The sequence below is a fragment of the Manacus candei genome, unplaced genomic scaffold, assembly GCF_025592945.1.
Source record: "Manacus candei isolate 608988 ecotype Guabito, Panama unplaced genomic scaffold, ASM2559294v1 h1tg000036l, whole genome shotgun sequence".
NCBI classification, from domain to species: Eukaryota; Metazoa; Chordata; class Aves; order Passeriformes; family Pipridae; genus Manacus; species Manacus candei.
In genome coordinates this window covers 1-13242 of record NW_026138084.1, presented here as the reverse complement: position 1 = coordinate 13242, position 13242 = coordinate 1, and the positions used below count along the sequence as shown (strand labels likewise).

Sequence of the window (13242 nt, the reverse complement as noted above, 5' to 3'; positions counted from 1 at the left end):
CACACCACAGGTTTTTTCTCCAGTGTGTATCTTTTGTACAGAACCGTTTCCCTAGGGAGGTTTTCAGTTATTTGACACACCCCTACCTGATCTGTTTGCCTTCTCGGACATCGTACAAAGAGAAAAAGACATCTGTGTCCTCTCCAATTGTGTTGTAGGTGAAGCTCTTCAGGCTGAGGAAGAAGTGGTGAGGCACTGGCATGCGACAGGCTTCCCCGTGGCGCTGACGGATGGTGTCCACCTAACCAAAACCAGGGAAAGTCACTTGTGCTTCTCCACAAACAAAGGACACGTGACCAAGCTGATCATCTTAACTGAGATTCTGCTCTCCTTTCTCCATCCAAGTTTAATCTCAAATATATTCTGCCTCAGATACGTGCCAGCTTAAGTTTTCTTCCTCCGTTTTTTCCACTTATAATTTCAATAGTTTGAGAAACCAGGATAACCGAGTAGATATGAAATAAATGGTTTATGCATTTGAAATTTGATTTCATCAAGTAAACCAAGTCAATCCTATTTCTCAGATTTTGGCTTTATTCTAGTAGTGAAAATGAACTATAATAAGATGTGCTAGGGTGGTTCCTGATGATTTCCATTTAAAGTAGATGGACTTTAGTGGAATTTCCATTAAAGCAGATGGACTTCAAAGCATTTTTAAGAATAACATTTATTCCATTATTTCTTTTTAGCAGTTGCAATTCATTTGTAAATGTCATTTATGTGGCCAGAGGATGAGGGCAGTAGCCATCCCCTTGTGCTGGGCACTGGTGAGGCCACACCCCAAATCCTGGGTTCAGTTTTGGGCCCCTCACTGCAAGACAGACACTGAGGGGCTGGAGCGTGTCCAGGGAAAGACAACAGTGCTGGGGAAGGGTCTGGAGCACAAGTCCCATGAGGAGCAGCTGAGGGAGTTGGAGGGGCTCAGCCTGGAGAAAAGGAGGCTGAGGGGGGACCTTCTCGCTCTCTACAACCCCCTGACAGGAGGGGGGAGCCAGGCAGGCAGGCTCTGCTTCCAAGGAACAAGGGGGGATAACTAGAAGCAAATTTATGCTCTAAGTTTTATACCCCTTTGCATCTATTTATGCTTATTTTAATCAACAAGTTGCATGAATATCCTAAGCTCACGAGGCTCTCTAGACAGGTACACACCAACAAAGAAAATCTTAACATTTCCAGCCTTCCAGCTCGAGATTTGTACTGGTTTAAAAGGAATTTTGTTCTGGATTTTAAACTGAAACCAAGTAAATCCTCATTCTTTTAAGGACAGGCACCTATAGAAGCACAGACTTCTGTACAGATCAAAGGCAGATCCCATGCCCAGGAATGGATTACATTACTACAGAAAGGGTATGTGAGGCAGAAGCCACTAAGCCACGTGTCAGCAGGTAGAAAGAAGAGTCACGTGGGCAGAGTGAGGCTTTTGATCTCTCTACAGAAGATGATCTTTTAAGAACAGTCAGAGCTAAAGAAAAAAGACCTAAATGGAATTTGAAGAAGGACCTTAGTGACTTAAATATCTGAGGATCTTCTGAGGAAACGTTCTATGGGTAGGGACTTACCCAATAATCTCCATCATACCTTTACATACACGTAAAAACAATAAAAAATTTCAATGTGGGTGGTATTTACCTGTGACGTGCTCTGCTGGACACTGTGTCTACTTGACAAATGCTGTGGAGACACAAAATAGTAAAAATTTAAACCTTTTTGGAAGTAATATTTATATTTGTGTAGCATTAAAATAGTAATTGTAAAATATGACTTAAAATTATTACCAACTTTACTCGGCCTTTTTTCACAGTATATCATCACTCACAAGACCACTAGCTTTCCTAAAGGCTTTTCTCAGTTAAGCCATTTCTTAGCCTAACTACTTCCATTTACAGGGGTGTTTACCTTAACTTTTAAAGGAAATGGCAGTCACAAGCTAGAAAGAATTTCCAACAGTGTAACAGCATTTCTCAAGAGTTCATCACCCTATACTGTGCAATCCATGTGTTCTCTTGTTAAAGAGGGAGATACCTCACCACTAATCCTCATCTACCAGTATATCTATGAAAAGGTGCATTTGTTAAAAAAAAAAAAATCAGACATCTAGAATGAAAGATGGATTTTAGACTTTGTTTTAACCTTTTGCTCTAATCAGAAGATGAAATCTTGATAAATGGCTGAACACTCCTCTACAGTTTCAGCTGCCAACACCTGTAAAGAAGTATCAGCATAACGAGCTACATGTCCAAAGGGGAACTCAGAGGATGATCCTGTATTTAGAGCCCTTTATGCTAGAAGGAGATGTTATAATCAGAAAATGGACTGCAAGACTCACTGAACCCATTTAATCTCCAAAGGGAGATTTAAATACTAATCTAAATTGAAAAGGTTTCAGAGAGCTTTAAAAAAACATATCATTAATGACTCTGCCATGTCTGTTCCCTGCTCATCATCTCAACATCAGTATGTTAAACTGAAATATTACCATTGACACTACCACACCTTATTAAACATTCTCTTCATTTGGCCCATCTCTCTCCCCTTCTATTACAAACCCAACACCTTATTCTGACCCAACATTTACACTGTAGCATAAGGAGTAGATTGGCTGCCAAGAAGGGCCCTGTATCCAACATCAGTGAGGCCACATCTTGAATCCTGGGCTCAGTTTTGGTCCCCTCACTACTAGACTGGATATTAGGGGAAATTTCCACACTGAAAGCATTGCCAAGCATTGGAACAGGCTGCCCAGGGCACTGGTGGAGTCACCATCCCTGGTGGGATGCAAACCATGTGTAGACATGGGGACATGGTTTAGTGGTGGCCTTGGCAGTGCTGGATTAATGGCTGAGCTCAATGATCTCAAAGGTCTCTTCCAAACTAACCAACTCTGATTCTAAATGGCATATTTTGACACCTGTTTACATTCACAGTTATAAAAATGTCCTCTTTCACAATGTCAGTAAAAGAGATAATGACCTCCAGCTCCACTGTTTGTCTAACTACTGCATCATCTTCTGAATGTCAAGAAATCCCCTAAGTTTAGGTGTTTGAGTTGTGTATTGAATCTTCTGGCACCTGCAACCACTCAGAACCAGCTGGCTCAGAAAAGACCAGTTATTTAAGCTGCTCAAGGTGTCCTGGCTTCTTTTGACTAAAATTCATCTTTAAATCCAAGTAAAAAAGTGGGTGAGAAACTCAAGCAACATAAATATGAGACATGGTCTGAAGAGTTCCAGTTTGCTCAGTGAACACAGCTGCTCACAGTGCACACTGAGGTAAATCTGTAACAATAAGTGGCCAAAAAACCAATCAGGTTTTATATTTTTCCACAATCAAAAGATTAGATTTCACTAACTCTCTGCTTTTGTGTTTCAGGACCATGTTACTACAATACAATCACTGACTGAGTTACTTTTACACACCTTTGCTAAAGCAAAGTACCCAAAGTGTACATGCTCTCCTGGAAGCCATTTTCGGGTACCTGGATGGGAGGGTGATGGAAAGTAGCCAATGTGGATTTACCAGGGGTAAATCATACTGGATCAAGTGATTCCTCTGGTGTAAAATGACCTGATCAGTAGATGAGGGAAGACTACTGCCTGTTGTCTATCCTCTGCTCAGCAAGGCCCTCACCACAGCACTCCTGTACCCATGTTGTAAAGGGACACCTGGATGGGTAGACTGAATATACTGGCCCAAAAAGCCCAATAAACAGTTGGATTGTCAGGCTCCAAAGGTAGTGGCTGATGGTGTGTATTCTTTAGAGGTCTGCCCTGAGACCTCTGCAGTCTCATCAATTCCCAGATGGCTTTAAATCGGGGGCAGCACACTGGCAGGGTCCTACTAAAGCAAGGCAAACATAAGTCAAGAGAGAACTCTGGCAGCAAGGACCTTCAACAATTTACTGCTTCTATTAACAGGAATGTAGCCACTGTCACTGAGGGTAACATTTATCCCCTTTTACTCAGCATTCAGTCAACCCCAGCTGAAATATGGCACTGTGCTCTCAAGGACAGGGGAGCAGCTGGGAGCTGGAGTGCAGGGTGCATGAGGAGGATGGAGGGAATGCAGCATTCCGAGTCTGGAGAAGGGAAGGTTTGTAGGTGACCTGAGGGCAGCCTTCCCATAACTATGAAGTTACCATCAAATTGAGACAGGCTCTTTACAGAGCTTCCCAGCAGCCAAAATACTGCAGTCAGCAACTACAGCATGGGATATCCCAACTTTCCAACATGGAAAAAAACAACCCCATCCAGGCAGCCAGGCATTAGAGCAGGGACCCAGAATATTTCCTTGAAGAATTTCCAGATCCAACAGGACAAAGCTCTGAGCAGCCTGGTCTGAATTCAATATTGACTTTGCACTGAGAGCAGGAAGCTTGACTAGATCTCCCCCGAGGCCCCTTCCAATCTGAACAGCATGACAAGGTGACATAAAAATAGGACTGTTAGGAAATTATCCATCTTCCTTCTAGAAAAAAAAATAAATCAGTTTTATTTTTCCCAAAAGGGAGTTGCCTGGTAAAGTTGTGCAAACTTGAACAGATAAGATGTTCAGTATATCTTTCCTTATCAAAGTGCTTTCTGATGCTTAAACTGATTCCTTGTTATTGTAACCTCAGCTCACTGATTTTTGTCTTGTCCATCATTAGGATGAAAAGATTAATTAATTCAGCTTGTGACTTCATTATAATACTCATATCTCCTCCACAAAACCACTTAAGCTTGTAGTGTCCCAGCCTGTACTTCAGAGAGAACAATTAACTGCAGAAGTTCAAACTTTGCATTGATAATTCTCACTTGTAGCCTACAGTTTTTGTATAATTGCTTCAATTTCTCTACATTATTTGGAATTCTGACCCTTTAGTCCCATGAAATAGTCAGACACACTAACTTCCAACTTTGTGGAATTTACATATTTAGTAAGCAGACTCCCTATTTCAGCATCTAGTCCTTAATTAAACATGAAATTCAGCAGATTCATCCCTCCTATTTGATCAAATTATTGACAAACATTCTTCACTTTTTTTTTTTTTTTGAGTATGGGTTTTCTAATTAGCTCTCTGTTTACGGTAATTTCATCTGAAACTAATGACTTTAGGAGAATTCCAATTAAAAAAGAACAACCAAATATTTAAAAACCTTATGAAAATTGAAATATGTTATCAGCTGCTTTTCCTCTATCCACTAGACTTATTTTTGTTCTGGAAGTACATTGTAACTTCTAAAAATTGCTTATTTTGAAGAAGTTAATGCTCACTGCTACTCACCTTCTTGTTGCAAATAACTAATGGTTTTTACCCCCAGCATTTTTTACAGGCAGATAACTATTAGCTTCTCCTCCTCCAATATCTTTTTTTCAAGGTGTAAAGTTTGCTTGCTCTTTGCTGCATTCTGGAACCTTACCCACCTTTCTAATGGTTATCACTAACATGTCTGATGTTAGACATCCCACGTGACATGGATATAGTTCTCAATCCCCTGGAACTGATAACTACTACATAAAGTTACCACCTTATCAGAATTCAGCAGGGTAAGGACATTAAATGCCACAGTATTTTTTTGCACCGTGTGCCAACTGGTTTCCCCCAGTACAAAAGATTTCTTTAGTTTCCCAATTACTACCACATTATTTATATAAAACTGTTTCTTGATACAATTGACCATATTTGCCTGTTATACTGAATTTGTGCATTGCCTTTCTAATTTTTTTATTTACTCACCTGTGCTATTCTACTATACTTTGCTACAATTCTGTTCTTCTATTCTTGCTCTTGGAAACCTCAATATCCCTTTCACTCTAATGATAAAGAATTCTTAATTTATCCAACTTTGCTTCTTAGTGAGAATCTTGTGGTTCTTAATTTACTGAAACAGATACCAATTCTCCTTCCCTCTCTCTTCCCATCAAACTTCTTTCTCAGGATATCTTATCTACCAATATGAGCTTTTAGTGTTGTTCTTCATCCTCCCTTTCCTGACAATGCTTGGTAAGTGAATCTCATCATTACCAAGTCAGTCTCAAACTGCTTTTTATCTTCATATTCTCATCTGACTTATTCCTGGGGTTTAGAACCAAATGTACACAAACAACAACCAAAAAAAAAACCACAATGAGATTTCAGTGCTTTCCTGCACAGTTTGTGTCCAGCTGGTTTCCTTTTCTACCAGAGTTCTGGGCAACTGAACTATCATCTCCAAGTTTTATAACTATGCCTTCTTACCAATCACATTTTCCATTTGAATAAAGTATAAGCAGTTATGAGGTGATGGCAGCATTAATCTCAAACTATTCATTTAGGAACTTTGTTTATTAGGAACTCTGGTAAACTTAGGGTATTTCTTTCATACAGCTGGAAGAAATGGCTGAGTTGTAGCAGTTACACAGCCAACAGCTGTGCCTTTCATGCACCTCCCACAGACACACATCTAAATCAATAAATTTATAAAACAGCTAAACTTACTTAATCACCAGCTTTGAACATTTCCAATTTTTGAAACAACTTCAGACATTTGTGTCTTGTAACCCCCCTTCACTAAAAAGTGCCATCCAAGTGTTTCTGACATTCTGCAGGACTTTGTGTTCCTAAATGACAACTTCAATCCAGCGGCAACTCCGGCACGGAGTTCTGTGGCACAATTCTGAGAACATATTTTCCCACCATTTCAAAAGCAATATAAATTTTTAAAGTGTTCTGTCATACTGGTAAAAATCACAAACACTGCCATACGAAAAGGGCAATTTGGTTTCCTTCAGGAGCAAAGCAACAACTCCTGACAAATGCTGCTTGTCCTGCAGCCACTGGCATTCTGCTTCATAATGAGTAACCTGGAGAAACAGGACGGACGAGGCCTCCAAGCACAACAGTTCTGACAAGGAGATGAACACAGTATCATACAGGAGTCACAAATATACTTAGCAATGAAACATGAGAGCTAAAAAACATGCTGAGATTTGAAGACTCCAGATTTACCAAGGAGAGCGATGCTAAGCCTAATGACTCGGTATAAAGTGCCTGACACCAAACTGTGACAGAGAGGAAAGCCTGGTGTGTCCCCTCCTCCACTGCTCTGCTAACACCAGACTATTCCCCATGTTACATTTGACATTCTACAACTCTGCAAATAGGAGAAAGTAATTTGGCTCTCCCAACTATTCCTGCAAAGGTACAATGTAAAACCTCACTGCTCATTTGAGAATCCTTCCAGTATTTTGCCAGGAGTAAGGAGGATTCTCACCCTGTGTTTTGTTAAATAATAAAAACAATCCCCCAACCACATAAAACCCCCCAAACCTTTAACTACCTAAAATCACCAATATTCCCCTCCATTAATTTCTAACAAATTTTGTGTTACAAAAACAACAGTTTTTCAGCTGCTTTGGTTCCTGAAATTGCCTCCTGACATGAGGTAGATGTGATCAGACAGCACTGTCTTCTTGAATCTCCAAACTGCAGTAACAGTGAAGTGTGGTTGGGTCCTGATACCAGCCCAGGATGGAGCAGCACAATGTGCTGGGGACATTCTCTTCAGGACTTGAGTGACATAATCAGACTGCTCTGATAATAAATACTGGTTATTTGCAGTAACAGGGCAAAGGTGTTTATTATCCATGCAACTCCTAAAAGCAGACTTTTCACTTAATTCTTCATTCCCAAATCTCCTGAAAGAATCAAACACTGGCTCTCATGGATATTCTGGACTCAGAGAAACCTTCACCAGTTTTCACATCATGTTACTTTATAAATTGGGATTCAAATGTATCTAAGTATGCCATTTCCAAAAGAAAGTTGCTTCATTCTTATTAAATTCAGGGTACCAGAGACACTGTTCTGGTGGTCAGGATGCACATGAAGACGACTCAGCCTACAGCACCATCCAAGAAAACATGTAAGAGTGAAGAAAAAACCTTTCCCTTCTTTCCCTCCCGTAGTCAACACCCAGAGGCATCTCCCAGGGATTTCTTACCATTTTATAAAGATCTGAAACACTGATCTGATCCGAATCCACAACCTCAAAGTCCTTCCGAGGCACTAAATCCAGGCCCAAGTGTCTGCAAAGAGAAGGAAGGAGCAGTGGTGAGTGTCACAGTCAGTGTTCCCTGTGAGCTGCCACATGTGCTCACGGGGCAGCCCCAGGGAAATACTGAACTGCTTGGGTCTTACTGCAACTGTGAATCAATAAACAGACACCCTTCTAAATAAAATTAATTATCCAACAAAACCCCACCATGAACTTGTTACTTTTTGTTCCCTGACCTCAGTGGAGCTCCAGCAATTACTGCAGGGTGAGGTTTTTGGCCAATGTGTTGGTGCAGTACCCAAAACAAGGTAATTTCAAACACGGGAAAGTCGCAGGCAAATAAAGCCTGTACTCTGGTTTCTGCTGCAGTATTTGAGTAAGTTCCTTCACCAAATAATGAAAAAGTTCCATTAGCAGCCCTGTTCAAATGTGCAAACAGATCCTGAGCCTTGGGAAGCTGCTTTGATATTCCTGGTGTTCGTACAACTTAACCCCCAACTTCATCACTATGTAAACTTAGCATTTTTTCTAAATAATAAATAATAACTGCAATAACAAGAACTTTAATCTGTATTTGTAACCAAACCCAAGTTTCGCTCCACGGATCAACAGGTTCTGAGGCACAAAGAGTTCTGAGCATCACAATAAAAATCTACTCTCAACACATACACTAAGAGAAAATTAAAGAAACACATGAATTAATCATTTTCCTGCTTTTGTCTTATGTAACTGACTTTTCACTTATGGATATTTTATACTGAAATTCTTAATAGTCTTAAAGAAAAAAAATTACAGAAGAGGTGCCCTCATGAACTACCTTTGCACTCCTTCTGTCACTAACTACAAAAGAAAAGCAAAAGTCAATTTAATTTTGTAATCAGAGAGGAAAACATTCTGCACAGACTTGTTCCTGATGGCAAATGAAAAATTTTATTGGAAAAAAACCTCTCTGGTACTGCAGAGTAATTGTATGGAGCAATAAACACAAGGCTGCAGGCAACAGTCTCTCTCTGAGCAATTGGCTTAGAACAACAGGAAGGGAGAACCAGGGGTTTGTAGGAGAAGCTCCCTGACCTTTGCTCACCACGGACTTTGAAACATTTGACCCAGAAGTTTCCAAACTCCTCAGTTCTTTTTGAAACTTTGCCTAATGCAATTTTCCTTCTTTATTTATATCCCTAAACCATCACATCTCAAAATACAGCTCAGCTCTGGTTCCCTTGCTGGTAAACAACTGTTAGGCAACACTGTAGTCATTAAAATAACCTAAGGACAAACTGGAGTTTCCACATTCTTAGTTCTTTGCCAAAATCAATTATATTTTCAATGGAAAAATAAGGAACTGTTTTTCTTCTTCAGTGCAGCTTCATGTCAAATACCAATTTCTAAATTCTAATGCCCCATTGTGAAAGTGATGGTTTTACACCTTCTGCACGTTTTGTTTTGATTAAACCCATCAAACACAAGTTATCTGTGGCTCAGGACGAGCATCTGAAAACTGCAGCTGCAAAGATGAAAATGACTGTATCTATTTACCAAATGAGAAAGACTGAAACAAGAATGCACCAGGTAATCCTTGACTGCAGCTGCCATTTGAGCCCACTTATAAAAATGGTAACAGGTAAAGGCAGTAAGAGATCACTGTCAAGTTTTTTTGCATCATTCCAACTCTCTGGAGACCTGAGGTCAAACAGTGGTTGGGCTCATTACTCAACACATGACAAACGTATTATCTTCTACTTAATGATGTTCAACACAACTGCAGTAGCATCCCTGTGAAACTTATCTAATATCCTATTTTTAGTTAAATCCCTTAACACCGTGGATTTCCAGCCCAGAAGATTCTCATTCTCTAATACTATGCTAATCCTGCACAATACTTGCTCCCTGCAAATAAAGGTGTCTTTGCTGGGGTACCAACCCTCTGCCATTTGCTGTGCAGGTGCAAGTTCAGCTTTACACATTCCATTTGTATCAATTATTTTTTAGTCTGTGCAGGACTGACAACATAATGCTTGGAACAGCAACGACAGGCAGTGGCCCACTTTCACTCTCTATTACCAAATACTGGGGGCAGCAGCTGCCAAGCAGTATTTCTCCAAAGCATAGCATGCATAAAAATTACATAATGTGCTGCTTTGTTTATTTGACAGTTCCTCTCTCCACAATACTTCCTCTTACAAGCAAATTCTTGTGCTCTTTTATTCTGCCTTCACGCTGAACCGCCTTTCAAAAATATTTACCAACTATACCTACAAAATATCCCCAAACCCATGAATTGCCTCTTGATAGCACATGCCTGGGATACTTCCACCTGCCATTTAGACATTCTCCCTCTTCTACATAGAAGTCTTTAGACTTTTCCTTTCTTTGGGAGAAAAATAATTTAGAAATCCACCACCTAAAATCACTACATACCTTTCTCTCAAGTAATATAAAACCAAACTGACTGACAAAATTACAGACCTTTTCAATACTGAAAGGGATGAACACACAATGTTAACTGGGCTTCTAGAGAAAATCAATCTGGGTTAATGGCAATTTTGAAGAATGATCCTAATTTACAGTATGTTCATTTATTTACAATACAAACTCTACAGCATTTAGAATTAATAAAACCACAAGTCCTAACAACTCTTCCTAGAAGAAGCTTGCAGTAATATGCCTAAAGACTGAAAAAAAAAGGTCTTTAAGATGAACACCCAGTTTTGAAGAACAGATTGGGAGAGCTCATCATGTCTCTGCAGTGGGCACGATCTCATTTCCTCTCCTCCAAAAATGTTCACTTTACCTTGATCTTTTCCACTTTAATTTTGCAGCACCAATTTTCCTTGGATTCCTTCTCTCAGTATATCAAAGCCTCATTTAGTATCATTTTATTTCTCTTAGACAAATAAGAAATGGCTTCCAGAACACTGTCAGTGTATTTAGGGGAAAATGACACCAGTTCAACAAACTGAAAATCCCCCCCTCACTGGTGGTGCCAGAAGACATTTCATGCTTGCATCGCTCCTTCCCAAACAACATCATTTAGTAATGACCAATTGCAGGATAAAAGTAGCTTTTCACTAAGTTAGCAAACACTCCATACCAGATGTGTAAGATTACCTGTTTCCTGAAAGCTACTTGGTCATGGACTATCTCATGTTCGGTGGTTCTGCCTTGAATAATTAAAGCCCTACTAGAACTGCAGGTATTCAACCTTCTCAGTCAACAACAAGGCATGGTAATAACAACGTTTTTCATTTATTTTATTTGCAAATCTCCATTATGACAGAATAAGCAATGAACATTATTATAATATTTGAGAAAGGGCAGTACTGTGTGAACACACATATGAAAATCATCAGGTTTTTTTAGCAGATTGAGACAGGTGGTCCTAAGTTTTATGGTAAAACTCAGAGAGGGGAGACAGAAGAAAGTGGAAGAACTCTTCCAGAAATTCTATGGAAAAGAGCAATGTTGCAAGATATACCTTCCAATTCCCAGACATTTAAATTTAAATACTGCAAGTATCTCTGCTATTATATACCTTTCTCTCTAGGGAGTTCAATACCTGTTCTTCTTTCCTCACACAAGCATCCTGAGCAGATGAACATAATCATGAACACACTTATATTTACTGATTTCACTGATGCTTCTCCATAACTGTCACACATTAGATTTAACTTACAGTCTCACTATTTAGTGATTTTACATTAAAGAAAAGTCTACAGCTGCCTCATAGAACAACCTATCCTCTTCATTGCTGAACTGCTCTCTGCTCTCCTCATCTTTTTCTTACAACATTTTTGCTGCTTCCTGTTGCTAATTTCATCCATAAACTCTGAGCAAAAACAGGCAGGTGTAATCGTTCAAAAACAGTCTCTTGGTTCCCATTTATTCTCCTGGGAATGAGAATGGAAAATATCTAACTCTGCACTGCAGAGCAATGATGATGCAATCTATTCATGTCCTTCAGAGCTTGCTTTCAACAAGAGAGACATGGAAATGTAAGCTGGGGGGCTCACTAAACTTTCAGGTATGTCCCTCAGAGCAGATTGTGAGAGGTGACTAAGGAACTCAGTCAAACAGAGCTTAGTGAAAAATACTGGATTTTCTTCCTTAGTCACCAACTTACAGGATTCCTCCCCACTCCCACATGCTAATTAGGACTAATCCCACTCCTGGTGGAAAAGGTGTCACTGTATGCCTGAGAGTGAGAGTCATGCGTGTGTCATGCACAACTTACCTGTCTGATACACATCTCAGAGCAAACAATGCTGGCCAAGGGCCAGTTTTTGTCTAATGGCAATTTATTACCATTTTCTATGTGAATGTATTGCAATTGTCTGGCTTTAAAAAAAAACCCTCCACAAATTCACCACAGAACTGACAAAGGGGAGTCTAAACCTCTGAAAAACATCATTATATGAAAAGTCCAAATATCACAGCCTCAGCTCCCATGTCCTGTTAATTGTGAGATTCTCTACTCCTTGCACCAACCATTGAGAAATACTTCTTCCGTGGAAAAAAATGTGGGTTTAGTCGCTCTGAACACATCCTCCTATTATTTCCTAGACTGATTACACAGTAAGTAAAGTGACCTAATCCTTTTAAAAGTGCAGAGAGCCTTAGAAAAGGCCTACCAGCAAACAGCTCCTTTTACAGCAACAGCAGAACTGTGCAACAAACTCACTGCAAAAAGCTCTATTGGATTTCCAAATAATCCCACGTCCCTATCTGTGGAAAGAAAACGCTGTGTTGGGGTTTCTGTTAATAAAAGCTCCTTGAGAAGCACGAGAAGGCTGAGGGTGGCAGCAGGTACTCACTCATTGCCCCAGTCCAGCCTCACGGTGAGGTGCCTCTTGACCTCCCGCACCTGGTCCTGGGTGAGGTGCCCCGAGAGCAGCTGCCGGCGCAGGTCAATGAGCTCGTTCATCACGTGCCGCAGCTTGTAGAAAAGATCCACCTTGTGCTTCTGGAGAGGCACGGTTTTGGGAGCAGAGGGGGGGAGGGAGAGAGAGAGAAAGAGGCAGGGAGGGAGAAAAAGCAGTGGAAAGAAAGGGGAGGGGGAGTTAATAAGTTTGGAAAGGGAAAGAGAGAAAGAGAGAAAGAGAGAAAGTAGAAGAAGAGAAGAGAAAGAGAGAAAGATAGAGAAAGAGAGAAAGAAGAGAAAGAGAGAAAAGAGAGAAAGAGAGAGAAAGAGAGAAAGAGAGAAAGAGAGAAAGAGAGAGAGAGAGAGAGA

General features: G+C 40.2%; 1 protein-coding gene across 7 annotated transcripts in view; it reads right to left on the bottom strand.

Moving 5' to 3' along the window:
- Positions 1-12988, bottom strand: part of DOCK3 (dedicator of cytokinesis 3) — a 127704-nt gene extending 114716 nt beyond the window's left edge. For all 7 annotated transcript variants that reach the window (XM_051793417.1, XM_051793415.1, XM_051793419.1 and 4 more), the window contains exons 1-4: positions 12827-12988; positions 7962-8046; positions 1630-1671; positions 87-241 (exon numbers count right to left, since the gene is read on the bottom strand). In XM_051793417.1, coding sequence (XP_051649377.1) covers positions 87-241; positions 1630-1671; positions 7962-8046; positions 12827-12936 — 392 coding nt within the window. In that variant the 5' untranslated portion in view covers positions 12937-12988. The remainder of the gene's footprint in view (positions 1-86; positions 242-1629; positions 1672-7961; positions 8047-12826) is intronic.
- Between the last annotated feature and the right edge of the window lie 254 nt (positions 12989-13242).